This window comes from Narcine bancroftii, chromosome 6, assembly GCF_036971445.1.
Source record: "Narcine bancroftii isolate sNarBan1 chromosome 6, sNarBan1.hap1, whole genome shotgun sequence".
Classification (NCBI taxonomy): domain Eukaryota; kingdom Metazoa; phylum Chordata; class Chondrichthyes; order Torpediniformes; family Narcinidae; genus Narcine; species Narcine bancroftii.
Window position 1 is genome coordinate 166,480,447 of NC_091474.1, and position 26,529 is coordinate 166,506,975.

Genomic DNA, 26,529 nt, shown 5'->3' on the forward strand with positions numbered 1-26,529 from the left:
TTAAAAATCCAGATCATCTTCAGTGAACTCACTGCCAATGGGTTTCTTTGATTGGTTCTCCATTGAAGCTTTCTGATCAGGAACAGAATCTGAATGATTCCATGTATCTTTCTCATCTTCAGATACTTCAGGACTTGTGCCAATACTTTTTCTGTCTTCATCTGATGAGCTTTCTGGGTACATTTGAGAAGATTTGTTTCTTGCACTATTTGAATGGATTCTCATAGCTTCTTTAGCACTCCCTTGAACATTATCAACAGTTTCTCTTTTCATGGAATCTTCGAGTGTTTCCTCACCAAAGTACTGTGGGCAGTTGATAATGCTCTCATTTCCAGGTAATTTAGTATTCATATTCAGCATCTCTTCATTAGGGCTTTCAATAGCATCAGAATTTATTTGCTTATCAGAAAAGTCTGAAGCAACATTATCCAAATTTTGAATCTCATTTGTTCTAATATTCTTCACAGTCTCTTTTGTGTTGCTTTCTGATATCTTGTATTTCCATTGGCTATCAGAATTTGGTTCTTCTAATTTACTATTATTTCTTGTTTCTGGATCTGTATCATTGAGCATTAAATGATTTTCTTCATTCTGCACTTTGCATTTCACGATTGTAGTGCTGGTTTCTTCATCATTGGGTGCTTTGTTACTTGTTTCACACTCAGCACACTGAGAATCTGCTTTGTCAGTTTTGTGTAGATTTTCTCTTTTATAAACCCAATCCCCTTGATCTTCATTGGGATTTTGGACTTTGGTTGATTTTATTTTGGCTGACTCTCCAACTTTAACTTTATTTTGCTGATCATCGTTGCATATAGTCACTTGTTCAATTTTCTCACCAATATCCTCCACATTCTGACTGTCTTTGTGGTTCATGTTTACTTGTATTAGCTCTCTCTGGTCTATTATTCTATCTAAATTCTGATTTTCAAATTTCTTATTCACATTGACATTTTCTCTAATCGTATTCAGCTGTTCATTGTTTTGAACACCATGGTCCATTTTATTTTGAACAGATTGCAGGATTTCACTCTCATCACAACAGTTTTCCTTAATTTCTATGTTGAACAATTCCTCATTTCCTTCTGTGACTATCTGCTTTGTTATTTGCTCATTTGCTCTATTCCTTTTCATTCTGAGGATTTCTCTCAGATCAAAGTTCTTGATTAAAGAAGTATTTGTCTGCATTGGATATGCAGCAAGATTTTGAGCCTTATGTTTATCTGAGCAGGAATCACAAGGACAGAAGTTATCAAGTCCAAGTTGATCTTGTGCATCTACTTTGTCGTCTACCATTTGTTGAAAATCCAAATCCTCATCACTTACCAAAGATGAAATATCATTTGTGCTGTGCTCATGATCAGATTCTTTAGGCGTTTTATATATGGCTTTAAGTCGTCTCCGTCTTTGTTCTGTTTGCTCAGATGACTTACATCTCCGTGGTTCCTGTGGAGGAAATGGCTTCTTCTGTCCTGCTCTACCTTGGACTTTCATGAGCTCTCTTTTAATGCTTCCTTTTATTCTTCGGCTGACATCTTCTCTTAAATCTTCAATCATCTGATCTAATCTTCCATCTGCTTCTAAATCCCACCTAATTTTAAAATCCTTCATTGCGTCTACATAATGTGTAATAAACTGCTTTTCCAGTTTTTTCAACAGTTTGAGTAGCCAGACTGGATTAGGATCAGATGATTTCCTTTCTAGTTGCACAGGCTTTGGCTTATCCAAAACCACTGGTGCTGCATGGTCTGATATGATTTCCTGTGATTCTTTTATTCTATCGATGCTATCATTTTTTTCTGTTTTATCAGACACAATATTAATTTCTTTAAGATTGTTTTCTTCAAGATGACCGATCTGATTGTTCTGATAAATTATTTCTTCCATATCAAGGGTGTTCTTATCTGTTCCTGGATCATGTGGTTCCTGCAAGTTTTGGATTGTGTCCTGAATGTTCTTCCCTTTATTTTCTACATTTTGAGCCAAATCCTCATCATTACTGTACTCCCCACTATTCCACTGGACGCGGCTGGCTATGTCTGGAGTAACTGGACTGAATGGTGCAATATCTGAATGTGATAATTCTGAGTTTCTTGAAGGAGATCGTTTTTCACTGCTTGTACTTTCCTCTGACTTGTGCATTCTATTCTTACAGTTTCTTAACTTTGCATTCCTTTGTGATGCCTCAGTTATTGCAGACTCTGTGGATGTTAGTGATTCTTTTCCATTTTTCTCATTTGGTTTAGTACACATCTCAGAGCTCTCTTCAAATGAGTTTGTCATTAAAGAAGGTTGCTTTGATACATCATTTGCCTTGGTCATACAGCTTTTTACTTTCAAGTCACTATTCTTTCTCTTTGTTGTTAAAGAGACATCCATTGCTCCACTTACACCACTATCTCCTGAACCTCCTGATCCACTGTTGACATCTACTCCAGAAGAGGAAACTGGTGTTATATTATCATCAGCTGAATTATGGCCCTTAAAAGTTTTTGAATGTTTTACAGAAACCTGAGAGATCTCTCCTTCACCTTTCTTTGCAATGTCAGTGTACCAGAGTGACTTGAGAATGCTTAAAAGTTCATTCTGCGCAGAATTATCTGTATTGTTGAACTTATTTGCAGTATCTGAAGAATCTTTATCAAAGAACTGCCGACTAGCAAGACATGTCAACAGTGCCTTAGCTGAATGGCTTAGGTTTTTTTCATGTGCAAGATTTAAATCAGGCAAACTATTTGACCTATCCGATTTATGTCTTGCAGAGAGAAAAACCTTTATAACCTCAACAGGGGAATGCACATTGGTTGGCAATGTGTTGTCTTGCAGTTGCTTGGTTGTGGAACAGTGAGAACTAATTGGCTTAGATTGAAATATATCTACTTCTTTGACATTATGTTGGGCTGAATCTTTGCCTTCTAATTTTGGACTAATTTTACATTCCAATATTACTGCTTCAGAATAGTTTTCCTCTTTACATTTCAGATTGCTTACCACAGATTCCTCTTTATGTAGTTTCTCTTCTAATGTTGTCTCTTCAATTTCTTCCCCTTCTGTAATGACTTTTGGTGACTTTTCACACTTATCTTGGAACTCCTCGGTGCTGTCATATTTCATGAGCTTGTTTTCTGATGGAATATTTTTCAGCCATTCATGAACAACGTCTTCAAGAGATGAATTCGGCAATACACTGGGTGTAAGATCATTCCTTCCACATGCATCTGCAATGGCATGAGTCGATATTTTATTTTTAGATTTTTTGATATTTCTATGTTTGCATTTTTCTTTTACTGTTTCACTTTCCTTGTCATTGTCACTTTTAATGCTGTTTTTTTCCTTGGGGTTTTCACTTCCTTCACTTAAAACAGATTCAGCTCCTGATATGAGTGGCTTCAAGGCAGAACCTGTTTTTTCTAATACTTTATCAGGAGTCAAGCTCCTATTGGACTTCTGACTAAATTCTGTCAATGAAAGTGGAGTGCTTTTACCACCAGCTTTTTCCTTTTGTTCAAAAGAGTGAGGCACACATTGAATACAAGTGTTCTCTGTATCTGAGTTTATTACAATTGTTGCTTCTTCATTTGTTTTACAAGGCAAAACTTCTAAATTCACCACATTTTTAAGTTTTGAAATACCATATTGTTCTGGTTCACTTTCAACTTGATGGAGTTCAACGCACTCACCTTCAGCTTTAATACCAGAGAGTTTAGAAATAGCAGAGCAATTGCTCCCAGCTCTTCTACTTCTCTCTTGTTCTATTCCTATATTTGTTTCTATTTGTAAATCTGATGTTGACCAGAGTGTTTGGACCTCATTGCTTGTTTTCCCATCTTCAGGAGCTTTTAAATTGCCTGATTGTGATGTGGAAGAACTCCCATCTTTCTCTGAAATGGCTTTTTCACTTCCTATTACACTGTCAGAAACATTTAACAATTCAGAGGATCTTTGACTTTTGTCATTGGAATTTGTCGTAATATGTTTCGCATATTGACTTACTGACATCTGTTCAGGAGTAGAAGTAGCTGACTGAAATTTTAATTTCATTCCACTTTTTGCACTTAAGCCGTCTGAGCATGAAACATTATTGCCTTTACCTTCCGCCAATGGTTCTAAGGATGTAGTTGAATAAGATGTTGAATCATCTTCTGCATCTCGTGTTGGTTCTTTTTTGTTCTTTGTTGAAGATAAGGAAGCTGTGTTGCTTGTTGGTCTTCCTTGAGTGTCATAATTAGTACCATAGACTTGAGTATAATGTCTTTCTATTTTATTTAAATCTATTTTAATATGGCTCCTAGTTTTGGATTTTGCTGAATTTAATGAAATGTCATCTGCTCGTCTAGTGTCCTCATATAGTTCCTTGTTTGAAATGTTATCACTGTGAATGGAGCAACTGGATACAACTGAATATGCTTTGCCTTCTTCAGTATTTCCAATATTATTTGTACCATTGAATGGAGTGTGACAGCTTGATTTGGTGTTTGAGTGAATAGGTTTCAATTGAACTGATTCTTTACTGACATTAGTTACATATTTTGACCCATTCAAAGAAGCTGTTAGAGATCTTCCTTCTGAATTATTTTTCTGGTTAATTTGTTTCTTACATTTTGCACAGTGAATTGATTTTGAAATGCTACTGGCTTGTTCATCATCTGCTGCATCAGTATGAGCATCTTTTAAATCAACTGGAGTCTCTGCCAAGCTGGTGAATGAAGATGCCAACTTGTCACTTTCTGCTATCGCTGTGGTTTTGACTGGAACCTTTCCCTTTGAAGAAGCAATGGAATTGTGTGCTGAAACACAGGAGAGGTCTTCATCATGTAGGTCTTGACAACTATTTGTAGAACAACGTGATGAAGTGTGGTAGCCATTGGCACTTTGACTCCTAGAAATAGATGCTCTACTGTCATGATATCCTACAACTTTAGAAGTAGGCGTATAGCCTCTACTTTGGCGACTACAATGACTCAGAGAGGAATATTCTACATCTTCATCTCTCTTTTCCACAATCTCTGAGTGACTTTCTATCTGCTGTACAAAATGTGTATATTCCTCACTTGACATAGTTTGCATGCTTTCAACAGATTCCCTTTTGTATGCAACTCGCCGACATGGTGATCTACATGAGTAAGAAGAATGAGTATATCTGCCATTTCTCACATTCACTTCTGTAATATTATCAGCATACAATGGATTTTTCCAAATATCATACCCCTGACAACATTTGTCACAGTTTTCACAGTTCTGCTCTTCAGGTTCTGCTCCATTGTATTTTGAAACATAGGCATCAATGCTGCTGCATGGACAAAATGATCCATCAGAACAATTCCTTTGATCAGTCTGTTCTGTTGCATGGTTATCCACTGAACACAAACATTCATTCATGGTTTTCCCTGCCAAACTTGACCTTCTGATCTGTGTGGACCACTGAAGTGTCTCACGATTAAGCAAACGAAATTGGACCTTCATCTCCACAGTAAGGCTACCATCCTTGTCCACGTGTACTTTTTTCTCAATGTTGTCATCTATCAAATCAAAAAGTTCAGGATTATTCTCATGTGGGTGTGAGTCCACAAATGAAACATGGTCATTGTTGCTCGATGACAAGGCATGTGGATTAAATTTGTCTGATGATAATGAAAATCTGGATGACCGAGATGGTGATGATCTTGGATGAATTATACTTTTCTTGGTTTCCAGCCCAAAGTTATCTGTCAAATACAGAATGATGCTTCATAAAAATATTCCAAAATTCCCAGAGATAACCAAAGGGACAGAAAAAAAAGACAATGGAATGTATTCAAATTGGAAACAATTGTATCATTATCAGCTTTCATTAAAGATAAATCTTTCAAATAGAAGAATTTGTTGTGCAAACTCAAGCAGTGACAAACACAGCAGGTAAGATGCTTAAAATAGGAAAATTACGAATCTAAGTTATAATTATTAAGATTATCTCATTGTTGGCAAAGAACAAATTATTTCTGCTAACATGGTTTTGGACCAAAATTAAAACAAATAAAATGGTTAAAACCTGCATACTAGGATGAATTTACATTCAGCAATCTTAAAAAGCAGTTACTTTGTGACACATACTGCTTTTGAAAAGTTCACGATGAGTGTGATCAAAATGCTACAAAACTTGTCTGTGAAACATAGAAGTTTGCAGATGCTGTGATTGTAGTAAAAGCATAAAATCGCTGGAGGAGCTCATCAGGTTACACAGCATCTATAGAAGGTAAAGATATACAACCAAGATTTTGGGCCTGGCGCTTTCTTCAAGGTATGAGCAAAAAGAAGGCAAGCGTCTGAATCAAAATGTTTGGAGAGGAGGAAGGAAAGGGCAGGGGTAGGAGCACAGACCAACAGCAAAAGGCCATAAGGGAGGAAATGTTAAAAATGATCAAGGGAAGGAGGTGGCTCTGTGATTGTAGAGCTGGAGGTAAGCAGACAGAGGAAAAGAGATAGAGAAAGAAAACATGGGGATAGGGGAAGGGGAGAGGCAGTGTGTGGGGGGGGGAGCGAGAGAATGGAAATTGGAGGTCTATTTTAATACCATCTGGTTGGAGGGTGCCTAAGCTGAATACGAGGTGCTCTTCCTCCAATTTGCAGGTGTTCTCAGGTTGGCAATGCACGAGGCCACAGACAGACATGTCGGAATGGGCCAGGCAATTGAAATGGGTAGCCTCTGGGAGATCAATGAAACAATCTTCTAGTCTGCATCCAGTCTCTCCGGAGTAGAAGAGACCACAGAGGGAGCACCGAATGCAGCAGATGAACCCTGCAGATTCAAAAGTGAAGTGTTGCTTCACTTGGACAGGCTGTATGGGGCCCTGAATGATGGTGAGTGATGATGTGTGGGCGCATGTGTAGTATTTTTTTGTAGTCACAGGGGTAGCTGCCAAGTAGGGTGATTGGTGGGAAGGGAGGAGTGGATGAGGGAGTCATGGAGGGAGTGTACATCATCAGAGTAGTAAGGCCTTAGCTCAACAGGCTTCGGCAAGAACAGGTAAGAGGCGAGGGGTATTAGGAGTTGAAGTAAGAAACAGCCACCCTTTTCAAGGAACAGAAAGGATTTAGCAGGGAGGAACAGGTAAGGGCAGCTTTTATTTATATATATATATATATATATTTTTTTTTTCCTCTAGTCATAAACTGTAGGAATGGCAGCCAAGGTAGTGTAATGTTCCTCTTTTCAGATTATGCGTCATCAGGAAAGCCAGCAGTATCCCTGATGAATTCATCTGTGAGAAGTGCATCTAGCTGCAGCTCCTGACAAACCAAACAAAAGTTAGGGAATTGGAGCTGGAGTTGGATGAACTCTGGATTATTTGGGAGACAGAAGGAATGATAATTAGGAGTTACAAGGATGCTAACACACCTAGGAGGCAGGATGAGGGTAGATGGGTGACAGTCAGGTGAGGGAAAGGGAATAGACAGACAATGCAGGGTACCCTGTGGCCATTCCCCTCATTAACAAGAATACCATTTTGGGGTGATGACCGACAAGGGACAAGCCACCTGATCAGGTTTTTAGCAAGGAGTCAGCCCAATAGTCAATGAGAATTGGAGGAGCAAATCTGTGGAGAGATAGCAGACAGCTGTGGGAAACATAAGGTTGTGATAGTTGGAGATTTTCACATACTGACTCCCATACTTTAAAAGGGCTGGTTGGCTTGGAGCTTATGAAATGTGTTCAGGAAAGTTTTCTAAATCATTTAGAGAGAATGCAATACTGGATCTCCTTTTAGGGAATGAGACAGGACAGATGACAGAAGTATGTGTAGGGGGACATTTTGGGTCCAGTGATCATAATGCCATTAGTTTCAAGTTAATTATGGAGAAGGATAGGTCTGGCCTCAGGTTGAGATTCTAAATTGGAGAAAATCTAATTTTGAGGAAATGAGAAAGCATCTTGAATGTGTGGATTGGGATAAGTTCTTTTCAGGTAAGGATGTCCTGGGTAAATGGAGGACCTTCAAAGATGAAATTTTGAGGATACCACAAATCAGCTTGCCTTTCCCTCCCCCTTCCCCACCCCCTTTAACTAGTTATTCCAGTTCCTACTTCCTTTCTCTCTCCATCTAGCCCAGACTTCTTCCCCCCTCTCCCTTCCTGTGGTCCCCTCCTCCACCTATCATCTTCCACCCTCACTACCCCACCTCCCCCCCTTTTGTTCAAACATCTCTCATGTTCCCCCACACCTTGATGAAGGGCTCAAGCCCAAAACGTTGGTGATGTATTTTTACCTTTGCTACATAAAGGCACTGTTTGACCTGCTGAATTTCTCTAACATTTCTGTGTGTACTTGAGGGTACATAGTTTGTATGTTCCTGTCAGGATTAAAGGCAAGGTTAGCAAGCATCAGGAACCTTTGTTTTGTGCGATAATGAAGAGCTTGAGGAGTATAAAAAATGCAAGAGAAACCTCAAGAAAGAAATCAAGAAGGCTAAAAGAAGGCATGAGGTTGCTTTGGCAGACAATGTGAAAAGAGCAAAAGGACAGTCAAGGACAAAATTGGTCCCCTCAAGGATCAGATTGGTTGGCTTTGAGTGGAACCAAAAGAGATGGGGATGATTTTAAATGTTTTTTTTCCCATCAGTATTCACTCAGGAAACACGTACAGAGTTGTGGGAAGAAAGGAAAACAAGCAGTGAGGTAATATAACCTATACAGATTAAAGAGGAGGATAAATCCCCAGGGCCTGACAAGATAGTTCCTTGGGCCTTGAGGGAAGCTAGCATAGAAATTGCAGGAGCTCTGGCAGAAATATTTAAAATGTCCTTAGCCACAGGTGTGGTCCTGGAGGATGGAAGAGTGGCTCACCTTGTTCCATTGTTTATAAAGGCTCTAAAAGTGTCCCTGGATGTCAGTAGTACGTAAATTATTCAAAGGTGTTCTCAGAGACTGGATATACAATTATTTGGATAGCCATAAACTGATTAGGAATAGTCAACATGGCTTTGTGTGTGGTAGGTCATGTTTGACTAATTTTATAGAGTTTTTCAGAGGTTACCAGGAAAGTTGATGAAGGAAAGGCTGTGGATGTTGTCCACATGGACTTTAGTAAGGCCTTTAACAAAGTCCCTCATGATTTGTCAGGAAGGTTCAGACACTAGGAGAAGTAGTGAACTGGATTCTACAATGGCTGGACAGGAGAAGCCAGACAGTAGTAGTGAATCATTGCTTGTCGGACTGGAGGCCTGTGACTAGTGGTGTGCTCAGGGATCAGTACTGAGACCATTGTTATTTGTCATCTATATCAATGATAAATTGGATCAGCAAGTTTACAGATGACACTAAGATTAGAGGTGTTGTAGAGAATGATGAAGGTTTTCAAAGCTTGCACAGGGATCTGGACCAGCTGGAAAAATTATCTCAAAAATGGAAGATGGAATTTAATGCAAATAAATGTAACATATTGTATTTTTGAAGGACAAACCAAGAAAGGACATACATGGTAAATGATAGGGTACTGAGGAGTGTGGTAGAAGAGGGATCTGAGAATGCAGATACACAATTTCCTGAAAGTGGCATTACAGATGGATAGGGTTGGAAAGAGAGCTTTTGGCATATTGGCCTTCATAATTCAAAGTATTGAGTATAGGAGTTGGGATGTTACAGTAAAGTTGTATAAGATATTGGTGAGGCCAAATTTGGAGTATTGTGTGCAGTTTTGATCATCTAACTATAGGAAAGATATTAGTAAGATCAAAAGAGTGCAGAAACCATTTACTAGGATGTTGCCCAGATTTCAGGAACTGCATTTCAGGGAAAGGTTAAACAGGTTAGGACTTTAATTCCTGGAGCATAGAAGAATGAGGGGAGATGTGATAGAGGTATTTAAAATTGAGGGGGATAGACAGATTAAATGTAGATAGCCTTTTTCCATTAAGGGCAGGTGAGATACAAACCAGAGGACATGGGTTAAGGCTGAAAGAGGAACAATTCAGAGGGAACATCTGGGGGGAACTTCTTCTCATTGAGAGTGGTGGGGGTGTGGAACGAGCTGTAAGCTGAAATGGTGAATACGGGCTCAATTTTAATATTTAAGAAGAATTTGGACAGGTCCATTGGAAGGGAGGGGTACAGGGGACTATTGACTGAGTACTGGTCAGTGGGACTAGGCAAAAAAAATGGTTTGGCACAGACTAGAAGGGCCTTGTTCCTGTCCTGTAATGTCCTATAATTCTATGGAAGGTGGAGAGGGGGAAGTAGAAGGGCAGAAGTGTCTGGTGGTGGGATCACGTAGTAGGTGGGGAAAATGACAGAGGATGTTATGTCAGATGAGGAGGCTGGTGGGATAGTGAGGACAAGGGTAATCCTGTCCTTGTGTGTGAGGATGAAAGGGGCCAGGGAAGATGATGTACGGGTAATGAAGGATATGTGGATGAGGACCACATTGATGTAAGTAGAGGGGAAGCCACGTTTTTTGAAAGAGGAAATCTCAAATGATCTGACATGGAAGGCCTCATCTCAGGAAAAGATGCGACATAGATGGAGGAATTGCGAGAAAGGAATGGAATCTTTACAGAGGGTGAAGATGTGTAGTCAAGGTAGCTGTGGGAGTTCGTGGTTTTGTAGAAAATGCCTGTCTCCTGAGATGGAAACAGAGAGATTGAGAAAGGGGAAAGTGATGATAAAGATGGATCAAGTGATTTTGAGGTCGGGTGAAAGTTGGCAGCAAAGTGGATAAAGTTGACAAGCTCATATGGGTATATGAAGCAACACCAATATAATTGTCAGTGAGGCACAGAAAGAGTTGAGGCTGTGAGGCTTGTAGCATAGATTGCTCCACATAACCAATAAAAGGGTAATCATAAGTGGGGCCATGCAGGTATCCACACTACCGCTTAGACCTGGAGAAAATGGGTTGAGTCAAATATGAAGTTCTGCCAATCCAAATAGTTCCAGTAGAGCCACCTTTTTCACAACTCCTGATCCTCCAAACTGGTCTCTGCTTACCTCAACTCTATTTTGTCCCACCTGGTCCAGTCCCTCCCCACCAACATCCATGATACTTCACATGCCAGTAAAAATGGAACCAATCCATAATCTGCAGAAAGCCTATATAATTCATACACTGTACAGTATCCAGGTATCCAGAATTCAAGCTAATGGCAGCCTCAAGCAACTAGCAAAAAAAAAAATCATGGGAAATACATTTTAAAAATTAAAATAAATAAGTATAAAATAATAGGTAAAAATACATATGTTTAAAGTTGTGAAATTAAATGTCCTCTGAAGTAACACAAAAGTTTTGTGAAGATGGGAGCAAATTTTCAGTCAGCCAAATACCTTGGTTGTACTTTGTTTGTATCAGCTGTTTGAATAAAGTTGTGTGAAACAGTAGTGGCATCGCTCAAGATGAAGAGCTGGTTGATGCCACTCGCTGTTCGGGTGACTCTCTTAATCCCTGCTTAGTAAGAGTTGCCTCAGTCAAAGGCTTTATCTATAAACTTGGGGGAGAGGATGCTAATTATCTATAATATTATTGTTCGTTTTTTGGGGAGCTCATGGAAGGGGATAAATTTGCAGATTCAGTGATGGTTAAATGTTTTCAAAGAATGGAACTGAAAGTAAAGTAAAATGCTTTTAGGTTTATAAGTTCATGCAAGTGAATTTTATTCAGTTTAAGTACAGTATAGTTTTTTATCTTTTAAACTGTTTATTCTTAATGCATGTGTATTAGATGGGCATTGTACAGCAAGTCTCAAGCAACCAGAAAATACACTTATCTGGCATCTAACATTCCCCATAGATGCCAATATCAGGGGTTTTAATGTAATATTTGGAGTTAAGGTTACTATATTGAGTGATTTCGATATATTTTCCAATGTATGGACAAAATTGACTTGCAGATATCAGTAAAACAGAATAAATATGTTACCTGGGGACAGCCAGTATATATCAAACACTGTATTTCCATCTACATGTCAAAACATTTTACCCCTTATTAAATATACTTCAAATTTTGCCTTCAATATATTTAGTATATAATAGTTCAGAGAACACAATTGGATGCATTATTCTTGTGAGAGTCCAACCAATGTTTTCTAGAGATTTTGTATAAGCTCCTCTCTTTTGAACTCTATTCCTCTTGTTATAAAATAATTTTCTCAACCTATCATGTCACTTTCAAAGATTTGTGGATGAATTCAGGCAGATCCCCATTTATGCATTTAGAAAATATTCTGTGCAATCTGTTTCCTTTCCTTGTTCATTCACTATAATAAATCGCTTGATACTTTTCTGCATTAAATCTCATTTGTCATCCACCCATTCCAGCCTGTTAATATCTAGCGCAACTCAAAAATAATCTCTTATTTTTACCTGCAAATTTTGTGTCATCTGCAAATTTTGAAATGCTGCCCTATTCATCCCAGTCTAAAAAATCAATTAATACTAATAAACCAATATCATAGCCTTGGTATATTGTCCCAAAACCACTTTTGCATTGATATACACAAGGATTCTATGGTTCATATCAACAGGATCTGTTATCCTATTAAGAATCTAAATAGTTAAATCAACTTTTATTTGTTTTCTCTTGTTATGTCTTACATCTGCAATTATCCATAAATCTTTTTTCCAGATTCGGGGGGGGGGTGTGGAAATCGGATGAACGGTAGAAGCCAGTGACCTATCCATAAATCTTGACCCTGATTATCATTTTAGCGGCTTATCCTTCACCAAGGTAAAACTGTCTGACCTCTAACTCTTAGGATAGAAATGCAATGCTGGAGAAATTCAGCTGGTCAAACTATGTAGCAAAGATAAACCCAAACAAAATGGCAGCAGGGAGGAGCAGGGAAAGGAGAGGGAACATCAGCAAGCAGGAGGAGGAGGGATGGCTCTGCGAATGGAGAGGGAAGGGGGTGGAGAATTGGAGGAAAGAAGTCAAAGGGAAAGGGAAGGGAGGGAGAATGGAGAATAGGTTAGTAGAAACCAGAGAAGTCGATGTTAATTCCATCCATTGGCAAGTGCTCAGATGGAAAATCAAGTGTTGTTCCTCCAATTTACGGGTGGTCTTGGTGGGATAGTACATGAGGCCATGCACAGACAAGTGAGCGTGGGAGTGGGGCACAGAATTTAAAGTGGGTTGGCCACTGGGAGCAAAGATGCTCAGCAAAGTGATCTCCCAATTTGCATCCAGTCTCTCCGATGTAGATCTTGGGTTTGTTTTCACATCCAATACTGAACAAGGTTGGAACATTTTTAGTCTTCCAGTCCTTTGACCTATATCAATGTTGAAGGAAGACTGGAAGATTATAGCTACTACCTCCACAATGTCGATTTTAACTCCCTTAGAAAAGTAGGATGCAAGTCATCTGAACCTGTTATTTATTCACCTTAAGTAAACTGTGCCCACCATAATGTTTGGGACAAAGAATTTTTTTTCTTTATTTGCCCTTGTGCTTTAAATTTGTAATCAAACATTTCACATATAATTAAAGTACACATTACAGATTTTATTCACAGTTATTTATATACATTTTGGTTTGCCAATGTTGAAATTACAGCACATAGTCCCCTCATTCAGGGCACCATAATATTTAGGACATTTGGCTTCACAGGTGTTTGTGAGTACTCAGAAATGTTTAATTGCTTCACTGGTGCAGGTATAAGAGATATAAGCTTGCTTCTAAGCTTTTGATCACCTTTGGAGTCTACAGTTGCCATTTTTCAACATAAGGACCAGGGTTGTGCCAATAAAAGTCAAACAAGCCATTCTGAGGCTGAGAAACAAGAATAAAACAGTAAGAGGCATCACCCAAATGTTAAGATTACCAAAATCAAAAGTTTGGAACATCATTACGAAGAAAGAGCATATAGCTGACTGCTACAAAGAAACAAACACACTTGCAGTGTGGAAGGTTAAGCTCTGAGATATATTGAGGCTGGAAAGGCTCCTTTTGTACAGTTAGAGATCCCACCGTCTGTTTGATTGGCTGACATCAGCCGCATTAATAACAACAGCGGGAGGGGGGGTGGGGGGGGCGGAAACATTCCTGCATGTGAATACCCTTCTTCCCCAGCCTGTTATTGATCTAAGCTGGGCAGCTTGGCCAGCACCATTTTAGGGCTGCTGGTCTTGAACTGTTCCAACTTTCAACCACGCCTGTTCACTGTGTTAAGGGGCGTGTAACAGTGTGTTATACTGCTGTTAACTACCACACGCTCTGCACGAAGTGCTGGCTTGATCTCTGTGGTGCCGGTGGCCACATGAGCCCCCCCCCCCCCCACCCAGAACCAGTGCTACAGTTCATAGTGTCTTTGGATGTAGTCCCCAATATATTTGGTGGTCTGCTGCTGTGTCGAGGTGCTGGCATCTCCATGGCCTGTGTCAGGCTTGAGTCTGTCTGTGGTGAAGACCTCTGGTTTGACACGGATGTCCAGTTGGAAGGTGGCCCCGTTGTTCTGGATGACTCGAAAGGGGCCTTTGTAGGGCTTCTGTAGCGGTGGATGGTGTGGCCCTCTACGCACAAATATATACTCACAGTCTTGGAGTTCTTTTGGGATGTTGAACTTGGCTAGCCCATGTCTGGAAGGTGGGACCGGAGCCAGGTTACCAACCTTTTCAACCAGGAGGGTGGTTGTATCCTCCTGTTGATCTCTGGCTGGTGGGACAAAATCCCCATGAGTAGAGTTCCGTAGACGAGCTCAGCGGAGGATGTGTTGAGGTCTTCATGGCTGCATGAACCCCCAGCAGTGCCCATGGCAGTTCGTCCACCCAATTGGGGCCCTTGAGGTGCCTGAGGAAGTGCTCAACCAGCCCGTTAGACTGCGGGTGGTATGCTGTCATATGGTGTAGCTGAGTGCCCCACAGGTTGGCAACGTCGGTCCACAGGCTTGAGGTAAATTGTGTGCATCTGTCGGAGGTTATGTGGCATGGTAGCCCGAAGCTTGCCACCCAGGACGAGACAAGTGTCTTGGCGCAGGACCTGGTGGATGTGTCGGCCAGAGGGATTGGTTCTGGCCACCGGGTGAAACGGTCGACCACCGTGAACAGGTAGTGGAAACCCTGTGAGACTGGTAAGGGTCCCACTATGTCCACGTGAATGTAGTCAAACTTTGTTCCATTACCTCGAAAGGCTGTGAGGGGACCTTGGTGTGCTATTTTACCTTGGCTGATTGGCATTGTATTCATAGCTTGGCCCACGTGCTGATTTGTTTCTACAACCCATGTCACGTGTGCTTGCTGGCCACTAACTGGACTGTGGTTCTGATTGATGGATGTGCCAGCCCATGGATGGAGTCAAAATCTCGTCGCCTCCATGCTATTGGGATGATAGGTCGAACCTGCCCGGTAGCCACGTCGCACGGGAAGGTAGTGTTACCTGTGCCGACTGGGATGTCCTGAAACTGTAGTCCTGTACTGAGGTATCTTGTCATCCTGTGCTGTGCCTCCGCCAATGCTACGAAATCTAGTCCATTAGCCAGACAGTGGATGCTCTGCCTCGATAAGGCATCAGTGACCACATTGTCTTTTCCCGGGATGTGCCTTATGTCAGTGGTGTACTCTGAGATGTAAAACAAGTGTCTCTGCTGGAGAGTTGACCAAGTGTCAGAGATCTTGGCTAGGGCAAACGTCAGTGGTTTGTAATCCATAAAAGCCCTTCCCTCTAGGAAGTACCGGAAGTGGTGGATGGCTAAGTACAGCGCCAGTAGCTGTCTGTCGAAAGCACTGTACTTTAGCTCAGAGGCCACAGATATTTGCTGAAGAAAGCTAGCAGACGCCAACTTTCTTCTATCTGCTGCTCTAGATCTCCTCCAATCTCTGTTCCTGAGGTATCAACCGTGAAGGCTGTGGGTGCATCTGATCTGGGGTGGGCCAGGAGTGCAGCATTAGCCAGGACTTCCTTTGCTTCCACGAATGCTCGTGCAGAATCATCATCCCAGGTCCAGTCCTTCGCCTTGCTGATCATCAGGGTGAAGAGTGGGCATGTGGTTCGAGCCGGGGATGAATCTGCGATAAATGTTGACCATCCCCACGAACTCCTGCAGTCCTTTGGTTGTACTGGGCCTCAGGAAATCGTGGATAGCCTCCATCTTGTTGGGTAGTGAAGTCCAGGAAGTCAATCATGCTCAGCCCGAATTGACATTTAGCCAAGTTGATAGTAAGGCTGAACTCACGCAGGTGACTGTAGAGGCTTCAGGTCTCGGCCCATCATGTCCATCAGTCACAGGAAGGTCTGTGCCATGTGCTTGAGCCCAAATGGTATCCCTAGGAACTGGAAGAGCCTGAATGGAGTGATGATGGCTGACTTGGGGGTGTCGTCAGGGTGCACCGCGGTTTGGTGGTACCCTCGCACCGTCCACTTTGGAGAAGATCGTCGCTCTGTGCAAGTTTGCCTCAAGGTCCTGGATATGCGACATGAGGTAACGATCTAGAGCGATGGCCTCTTTAAGCCGATGGTAATTGCCACACAGTCTCCAGCCCTCAGATGCTTTAGGCACTATGTGTAGGGGAGAGGCCCATGGACTGTCCGACCACCGAACGATACCTAACTCCTCAAGCTTGTGGAATTCCTCTTTGGCCAGTTGGAGCTTCTCTGGGGTAAGTCATCTCACACTTGCATGAAGAGGTGGACCCTTGGTAGGGATGTGATGCCTGACGCCATGTTGGGGCACCTCCACCATGAAATGAAGGGAAAGGATTGTCGGGATATCGGCCAGCACCTTGGAGAACTCATTGTCCAAGCTGTGGACAGAGTCCAGGTGCAAGAGCCTGGCGCCCCTCAGTGCGAAGGTTTGGAAAGTCTCTGCTTGCACTAGTCACTTGCCCTTGAGGCCTACTAAGTGGCTGTGGGCCCACAGGAAGTCCACTCTGAGAAGTGTGTACCATTGTGGCCAGCATGAAATCCCACGAGAAGTGACTGCCTCCGAACTGCAGCTCGGCCCTACACGTGCCATAGTTCTGAATGCTACTGTTGTTGGTAGACCTCAAAGCAGGGCTCGCTCGCCTGCATCTAGTGTCCAAACCTATCGGGGGCATCACACTGACCTCTACTCCTGTATCCACCAAGAATCGTCTATTGGAAAGGGGATCCCATACATAGAGGAAGCTCTCTCGATGGCCAGCTGACGTGGCCATCAGCGATAGCTGGCCTTGTCGTTTCCCTGGAACTTGCAGGGCGACTGGCATCAGTGGGCCTCGGAGCCACATCTTTGGTGTTAAAAGCACCATCTCTACTTGGACTTGTCCCTGCCTTGGTCTGGTTGGAAGACTTCGTGACAAGCCCCATGGTAGCCAAGCACTTCTGTTTCTGCTTTCACAGAATATCTGCGGTGAAAGGGTTGCTGAATCCGCATCAGCCAGGAGCAGTTGAATGTCCTCAGGGAGCTGCTCCAAGAACGCCTGCTCGAACTTGATTCAGGGCTCATGGCCTCCCAGGAGGGCCAGCATCTTGTTCATGAGCGCTGACGGGGATCTTTCCCTTAGCCCACCCAGGTGGAGCAGCCATGCCCATATCTCTCACCGCAAGAGCCCAAAGGTCTCAGTTAATGAGCCTCAGCCTGGTCGAACCACATGCCAGATCGAACTGTCCAGAAGGTTGGGAGCTTGAGGCCGACTGTGCTAATCGCTGCTTCGCTATCTATCACTGGATTTAGAGCGTCTAAACTGTCAGGGTCACCAATTGTAGCCAACTGCTACAAAGAAACACACACACTTGCAATGTGGGAAGTTAAGTTCTGAGATTTATTGAGGCTGGAAAGACTCCTTTTATTCTGTTATAGTTCCCACTGTCTGTTTGATTGGCTGACATCAGCCGTATGTATAACAATAGCGGGCGGGAACATTATTGCATATGAATACCCTTCTTCCCCACCCTGTTATTGATCTGTTAGCTGGGCAGCTTGGCCAGCGCCATTGTAGGACTGCTGGTCTTGTACTGCTCCAGCTTTCAACCGCACCAGTTCGCTTTGTTAAAGGACATGTAACAGTGTGTTATGCTGCTCTTTACTACCACACACACCGTGTAATGTGCCGGCTCTATCTCCATGGTGGCAGGCTGCCACTTGTGTACTGGTGAGCTCAATAATCACAAAAGGACTGATGTTCCAAGGAAGACCTCCACTGCTGATGACAGATGAATTTTCAATATAATAAAGAAAAATCCCAACTGTATGTCTGATGCATCAGAAACATTCTTCAGGAGGCAGGTGTGCATGTGTTAATTACTACTGTCCTCAAAAGACTTCATGAACAGAAAGAGAAGCTACACTGCAAGATGCAAACTACTAGTTAGCCACAAAAAGCATGGCCAGATTACAGTTTGCCAAGAAGTATTTAAGAGTGCAGAATTCTGGAAAAGGGTCTTGTGGACCAAGATTAACCTGCTTCAGAGTGATGGCAAGAGCAAAGTGTGGAGGTGTAAAGTCCTGCCCAAGATCCAAAGCATACCACTTTTGCCATGGTTTGCATCTTGCAGTGTAGCCTATGTATTTCTGTTCATGAAATCATCTATGACTAGTAGTCATTGACACATCCACACATTCCTCCTGAAGAGTGTTTCTGATCTGTCGGACATGTGTTTGGGGATTTTTCTTCACTATGATGTGAATTCTTCTGTCATCACCAATGGAGGCTTTCCCTTGAATCCCTTGGTGATTACTGAGCTCACCAGTACACTTTCTTTTCAATGATGTTTCAAACTGTTGATTTTGGTAATCCTAAGGTGTGGACAATACCTCTTACTGTTTTATTCTTGTTTTTCAGCCTCATAATTGCATCTTTAACTTTCATTGGTCCTCATGTTGAAAAATGACAACTACAGATTTTAAAGTTATCAAGAGCTGAGAACCAAGCCTAGTTCTCTTGCAATTAAACACACCTGAGTTATCACAAACACCTGTGAAGCCATATGTTCCAAACATTATTGTGCCCTGAATGAGGGGATCATGTTTAAAAAGTGCTGTCATTTCTAGATGGGTAAACCAAAGTGTATACAATAACCTTGAATAAAATCTGGAATGTGACTTTCATTATATGTGAATGTGTTTGATTACAATTTTACAACTATGGAGCCCAGGGATAAATTAAAAAAAAGTGTCTTTGTCCCAAACATTATGGGGGGCACTGTAGACAATATTTCCTCTTAATAATATTTTTACATGACCTCAATTACCACCTTATTTTACCATGGTAAAATTTTACCATCTCCCTATACGTTCATGATTGTGCAGCCAAATTCGACTCCAATGCAATCTATAAATTAACTGACCATATTTCAGTTGTTGGCCAAATAATGATGAGTTAGAATTTGGGTTGGAGATCCATAATCTAGTTATTTGGTGCCAGAGCAACAATCCTGCTTTCAATGTCAGCAACACCATGGAGCTTATCGTTGACTTGAGGAAGGGAAGGATGAGGGACCACACACCTGTCTTCATTCAGGACCTCTCCTGTAGCTAGCACATCAAGGCACTATGAACACCAACACTTCCATTTTCTAAGAAGTCAGGAGTTTTGGTGTAACAAAAACTCTATCAAGCTTCTACAGGTATACTGTTGAAAATATGCTGACTGGGCACATCACCACCTGGTCTGGTAATTCGAGTGACCTAGAATACAGAAGGCTGTAGAAACTAGCAAACATAGCCAGATCCATCACAGGCTCTGAGCTCCCAAACATTGAAGACATCGATGTGAGGCACTGCCTCAAGAAACTAAGCAACATTGAAAGATTCCCATCACCTTGGTCATAACCTCTTCTCACTGCTACCTTTGGGAAGAAAGCACTGAAGTTCTCCCCTCTTGGTTTAAAATAGTTTTTATCCAACTGCTATCAAGCTTTTGAACTCTGCTTACCTCCGCAACTATAATCTTCTCTGGGACCACAAAAAGACCTGTTGAAACACCACTTTTTACTAGTATTAACTTTAACTCTCAATATTTATTTATCTACCCTTCCTATTTATTATCTCTTTCCAAATTGGGTTAAGTTAATATATGCTTTTGTAGTGGATGTATCTGTTTGGCTGTAGCAAGCAAGAATTTCAGTACATAACTACATTTTATTTACGTGTATGGCAATAAACTATCAAGTAAAGACAGATGAAATATTAATATCCCTGCCATTCCCTGAGTAGCTTTTTTTTAACAGTTAAGTTCTTTCTTAACATTGTTTTTAAAATGAAAGTAAAAAAATGTCCAACCATTTTTCTTGGTATCAGTATTGCTTATGGCATGTGATCGTCTTGACAGACTGGGCAGTTTTTCTGATGTTCTTCTGACAGCTTCATGTGTAATAGGTTTGAATGATTCGTGTCCAACACACACCAGCACATTTGGGCTTTGAAAAAGAGCCTGCAAGGTACCAATCTGTAAAATATGAATAGGATCTTTTTCAGGTTAGGAAAACATTCTCCTTTTAAAACATGCTGACACTTCTTTTCCGTTCTTTTTTTTGGACAACTTATTAGATTTCAATGAATGAATCTCTATTGTTAAAACTGTTCTCCTCCTCCATCCAAAGCCTTTGACCTTGTACCCTACTCCAGGTCGATGAAAAACACCTTCAAGTTCTATTTTTGTAGACATGGTAGAGAGGGAGGGATGAAAGGGGGTGAATAGCATTGCTACGCAGGAAAAATATCACAGCAGTGCTCAAACAAGGCAGATGAGAGAATGCATCTATTGAGGCTATATGGGTGAAACTGAGGAATGATACCCACATTAATTTAATTATATTATAGAATACCCAATGGTCAGTGGGATTTATAGGAGAAAATTAATGGATATAGATCAGACCGTTGTAAGAAACACAAGGTGATAGTGGTGGTTTTAACTTTCCACATTTTTGCTGGTAGTTCCACTCTAAAAGGGTTGGATGGGTTAGAGTTTGTCAAATGGGTCTGTAAAATTTTCTTAATCAGTAAATAGAGGTCCCAATTAGAGAGAGTGCAATCCTGAATCTCCTATTAGGGAACATGATAGGCCAGATGACATTTTTGTGTGTGAGAGAGAGTGTCTTGATACTTAAGGAAAAGGATAGGTGTGGTCCACAGATTGAGGTTCTAACTTGGAGTAAGGTCCATTTTGATAATATCAGAAAAGATCTGGCAAGTGGATTAGGTGAAGGTGTTTTCTGGCTAAAGTGTGCTTGGTGAGTGGGAAGCATTCAGAGGTGAATATTTTAACAGCTTTGACAGATTAATTAGCCAAGGAGTATAGAATAGCTGGCTAACAAAATAATACTGCTGCAGGCACAACCTAATATTCATTCCCCCATCATATAGAGGCATTTCATTGTGAAGTCCCATGATGGATGGAGCAGGCATCTTTCTGAAAGACCAGAAACTGCACTGATGTAAATTCTGCATCAACATGTCCAAGTTTACTAAGTTCAGAAAACTCGATGGGAAACAAGCTGCAAAGAACATGTTAAGAATGTAACAAGTGATACTGATGTGAATGGACTGTGAAATTATCTAGCCTGGAGTGAAGAAGGAAAAAAGCACATTTTTGGAAAAAGGTTACATCTCCTAAAATATAAAAGCGAAGGATATACATCTACATATTCTTGTGAACAAAACAAGGAAAGTTAACAGGTAGGTGCATGTATCTGAGGAACAGAGGAATGTCTATTGATATTATCCAAATGGAATTCCAGAAAGCAGAAGACAAAGTCCTGCAGATGAAACACTCATTCTGATATTAAAGCTGGCTAGGAATTCATCTGAGTGGCAGGAGACAGACCCCATAAATAAAAAGTAATAATGAATGAAAATAATAAATAAAAGTAATTCAGTGCCAGAGACCACAAGCACCATCCGTGCAATGTCTGCGTATTCTCCTGTGACCATACCATTTCCTCTAGATGTGTGGGTTGTTAGGTCAATTGACCTCTCTGACTTGCTTTTGGTGAATAGATGAGTGGTAGAATCCGATTTAATGCAGGATATGTGTAAATGGGTGGCTGAAGCACAGGTTTGCTGCCCAAAGGGCCTGTTTCAATGCAGTATTTCTCTGTGACAATAACTCCTTCCAGGATAGCCAACCTTTTAATTTTTAATTTAGACATCATTTTGGCCCATCAGTACTGTGACAGATTATGTTGTGTTTATATTGAATAGATTTTTGGGAGATAAATTGGAGCAGGGTTTTTTTTGTGTAGGTCACATACAAACACTTTAAAACAGATCTTATTTAAAATACTGGAGCTCTACTCATGCTAGACATGTTGGCCCCAGAGCCATTGAAAAAGCTTTGGAGAGTGCCGAAGAGATTTCACTAATAGATTGTTGTTTACAAAATGGCAACAGATGAAAGAACTTGTCAGAGCCGCAGTGGAACTTACTGTTCTAGGAGGGTCATGTGGTTTTTCAAGCAGAGAGAATCAAATAGGCTTTCTGCAGTTTTACAGTCAGCAGCAGCAGCTGAGACTGGAACAGGACAAGCTGGCAAGCTTGTGGAAAACCCCATTTGGAAGACAGGTTGTGAGTGCTTAGTTCCACCTGGTCAAAGCTCTTGTGGTTCATGCAAGAGGAGAGGACTGGCTATCTAATGTTTCACTTGAAATAAGGGAAACAAAAAAGGAACTCTGTGGTGTCCTGAAAGAAAGAGGTTATCATCTGGAAAACCCTGATGGGGCAAGTTTCTTTGGCAAGACACTGATGTGGCTGATCGGAAGGAATCAGTTTGTCTCCAGCGAACAACAAATATCTCTCTGAAAACTGACAAGAACCTTCCTGAGCGGTAACCATTTACCTTTCAAGCACCAAAGCCTGGTGATTTTAATAAATGTTAAATTCTGTGCACAGTATAAGAATTGCCTGCAACTTGAAGGAATGAGAAGTGAGATTGCACTGTGAATCAAAGAACTTTTCTGAGCTTACACACACATTACATACACGTGCGCTTAGAATTAGAAAGGGGTTAACTTTGATTAGTTAAATCAATAGTGATAAGTTAAAGTGTGATTTTGTTTTCATGTTTAAAGATAATTAAAAGCAACTTCTGTTTAAGTCACCATTTGTCTTGGTGAGTATCTATTACTGCTTGGTTTTGGGGTCTGGACTCGTAACAGCACATATTGAGTGTGTAGGTTAATTTGATGGCACAGACTTGATTGCTGAAATTGTCTGTTACCATGCAGTATGTCTAAATTAAAAACTAAAAAGTTGGCCACCACTGCCTTAGATATTTAAGATGACTGGAAGTGTTCCATGATCATCTGTGTTAGCTCTGAAACCATTTCCATATTTACTCATAGATGATTTAAGGAATCAGACAGATTCATGTTTGCTAGTGTTACAAAGATAATGCACATTGATCATCGTGCAAATGGGAGCAGTAAATTACAAAGAAATTAAATGAACAAACAAATGGTCAAACTATATCAAATGGATTACAAATAAATATAGAAAATCTACAGCACAATACAGGCCCCACAAAGTTGTGCCTAACATTTTTTAATTACTAGGCTTACCCATAACCCTCTATTTTTCTAAGCTCCATGTACCTATCCAAAAGTTTCTTAAAAGACCCTATAATATCTGCTTCCACTATTCTTGCTGGCAGCCCATTCCACTCATCCACCACTCTCTGCATAAAAAAAACCTACCCTTGACATCTTCTCTGTACCTACTCCCCAATATCTTAAATCTGTGGCAATCATTTCAACCCTGGAAAAAAGTCTCTGACTATCCACGTGATCAATGCCTCTCATTGAGTATTTTATACTCATCAGGTCACCTCTCATCCTCTGCTGCTCCAAGGAGAAAAGGCAAAGTTGACTCATCCTGTTTTCATAAGGCTTGCTCCCTAAAACAGGTAGCATCCTTGTAAATCTCTTCTGCACCTTTTTCTGTGGCTTCCAGTAGTGAGGTGACCAGAACTGAGCACAGCACAGTACTCTAAATGGGGCCTATCAGGGCTCTATATAGCTGCAACATTACCTCTGCTTCTAAATTCAATTCTATGATTCTTCTTTGGCTTGGCTTCGCGGACGAAGATTTATGGAGGGGGTAAAAAGTCCACGTCAGCTGCAGGCTCGTTTGTGGCTGACAAGTCCGATGCGGGACAGGCAGACACGGTTGCAGCGGTTGCAGGGGAAAATTGGTTGGTTGGGGTTGGGTGTTGGGTTTTTCCTCCTTTGCCTTTTGTCAGTGAGGTGGGCTCTGCGGTCTTCTTCAAAGGAGGTTGCTGCCCGCCAAACTGTGAGGCGCCAAGATGCACGGTTTGAGGCGTTATCAGCCCACTGGCGGTGGTCAATGTGGCAGGCACCAAGAGATTTCTTTAGGCAGTCCTTGTACCTTTTCTTTGGTGCACCTCTGTCACGGTGGCCAGTGGAGAGCTCGCCATATAACACGATCTTGGGAAGGCGATGGTCCTCCATTCTGGAGACGTGACCCATCCAGCGCAGCTGGATCTTCAGCAGCGTGGACTCGATGCTGTCGACCTCTGCCATCTCGAGTACTTCGACGTTAGGGATGAAAGCGCTCCAATGGATGTTGAGGATGGAGTGGAGGCAACGCTGGTGGAAGCGTTCTAGGAGCCGTAGGTGGTGCCGGTAGAGGACCCATGATTCGGAGCCGAACAGGAGTGTGGGTATGACAACGGCTCTGTATACGCTTATCTTTGTGAGGTTTTTCAGTTGGTTGTTTTTCCAGACTCTTTTGTGTAGTCTTCCAAAGGCGCTATTTGCCTTGGCGAGTCTGTTGTCTATCTCATTGTCGATCCTTGCATCCTATGAAATGGTGCAGCCGAGATAGGTAAACTGGTTGACCGTTTTGAGTTTTGTGTGCCCGATGGAGATGTGGGGGAGCTGGCTGATGGAGGACCTCAGTTTTCTTCAGGCTGACTTCCAGGCCAAACATTTTGGCAGTTTCCACAAATTCTATGATTAATGAAGACCAATACATCACATGCTAATGAACACCAATACATCACATGCCTTCTTAACCACAAAATCAACCTGCACAGCTGCTTTGAGCAACCTATTGGGTTCAGACCCCAAGATCCCTCTGGTCCTCCACACTGCCAAGAGTCTTCCTATATTCTGCCATCATATTTGACCTACCAAAATGAACCACTTCACACTTACCTGGATGGAACTCCTTCTGCCACTTCTCAGCCAGTTTTGCATCCTATCATTGCCCCACTTTAACCTCTGACAGCCCTCCACACTATGCACAACACCCCCAACCTTTGTGTCATCATCCATCCACTTCCTCATCCAGGTCATGAAGAGTAAGGGTCTCAGAACATATCCCTGAGGCACACCACTGGTCACTGACCTCCAAGCAGAATATGACTGTCTACAACCACTCTTTGCCTTCTGTGGACAAGCCTGTTCCAGATCCACAAACCAATGTCCCCTTGGATCTACTGCCTCCTTACTTTCTCAATAGGCCTTGCATGAGGTACCTTATCAATGCATGAAAATAAGAGATCACCCACTTTGAAGTGAAAAAAAATATACAACAATTCTTTCTAAATGGTGAAAATGTAGAAACATGGCATTTCCAGGGACAATTGACGGAGATGGAATGCATTCTCAGGGGTGGTGGTGGTGAAGGCTGGAACAATTTATTCTTAAAAGGGGCAGTTAAAAGACTCTTAGACAGGCATATGGATGAAAGAAAAATAGAGGGTTATGAGGGAGGGTTTCAATTTTTGGGGGAAGGTACTGTAATATATTGATCAGTACAACATTGTGGGCCAAAGGGCCTTTACTGTGCTGTATGTTTGATAAATAAAAAAGCTACAGATGATGACAATGTGCAACTAAGACAATAGTAAACACTCATCAAGTCAGGCAGCATGTGTGGAAAGTGGAAAAAGAAACAATCACATTTCAGATTTGATTAAACATTTTTGACTTACAATGTTAACTGATTTCTGTTCCTATGTGCCCTTGTAAAGTGAGAATGGAGGTCCTTAGAAACAGAATATTGGTTCTTGATTGATGAATCAGATACCTTTGTCAGTAGAACTACTTCTTTCGTTCCATCACTGTCTGAATACCTCTGTTTGATCTTATAATCTTACAATGATATATAAAGCAAAATGAAATTGTAAACTAATTAAATACTTACATTTTTTCCATCCGTCGTGTAAAGTTTGGTCACATTATACTGCATGAGCTCAGAGATTTCTTCCAGAAAACCTCTGAAGCTATGTATATTTCTTCTGTTCAGAACAATTGAGTAATGGGTGCTAACATTCCCATTTTTAATAAGAGTTATTTGTTTATGTGCTGCATGTGCATGAAGCCCCTGTCCTCCTTCCTTCCGTGCCCTCTGTGCAATGTGTTGATGGGTAGTAGTTGGGTTATTTCCCTGCCGTGTAGCTGTCTTTTTTCCAGCTGCATTCACATTGATTGGTTTGATGTGCTTTTTATCAGAACAGAAATAAGTGCCTCCATCCTCCAATTGCTCCAAAGTGTTGATGTTGTGAACTCCATGAGGGGTTGTCACTGAGCGCACACCAAATGGGAGTGATACCTTCTTGGTGAGATCATCCAAGAGGGCATCAAATGTTTTGTATATCCTTTTGTTTATGGCCATTCTTACTCCAGTGAA

The 26,529-nt window shown here is 41.5% G+C and overlaps 1 protein-coding gene across 1 annotated transcript; it reads right to left on the reverse strand.

Annotated features, from left to right (window-relative positions):
- LOC138737351 (retinitis pigmentosa 1-like 1 protein) lies at positions 1-26,529 on the reverse strand. Its single transcript, XM_069888102.1, has 3 exons — positions 26,044-26,529; positions 20,158-20,323; positions 1-5,705 (listed from the first exon to the last, which is right to left on the reverse strand). The coding sequence occupies exons 1-3, from the start codon at positions 26,512-26,514 to the stop codon at positions 1-3; spliced, it is 6,342 nt and encodes a 2,113-aa protein (XP_069744203.1). The 5' UTR covers positions 26,515-26,529.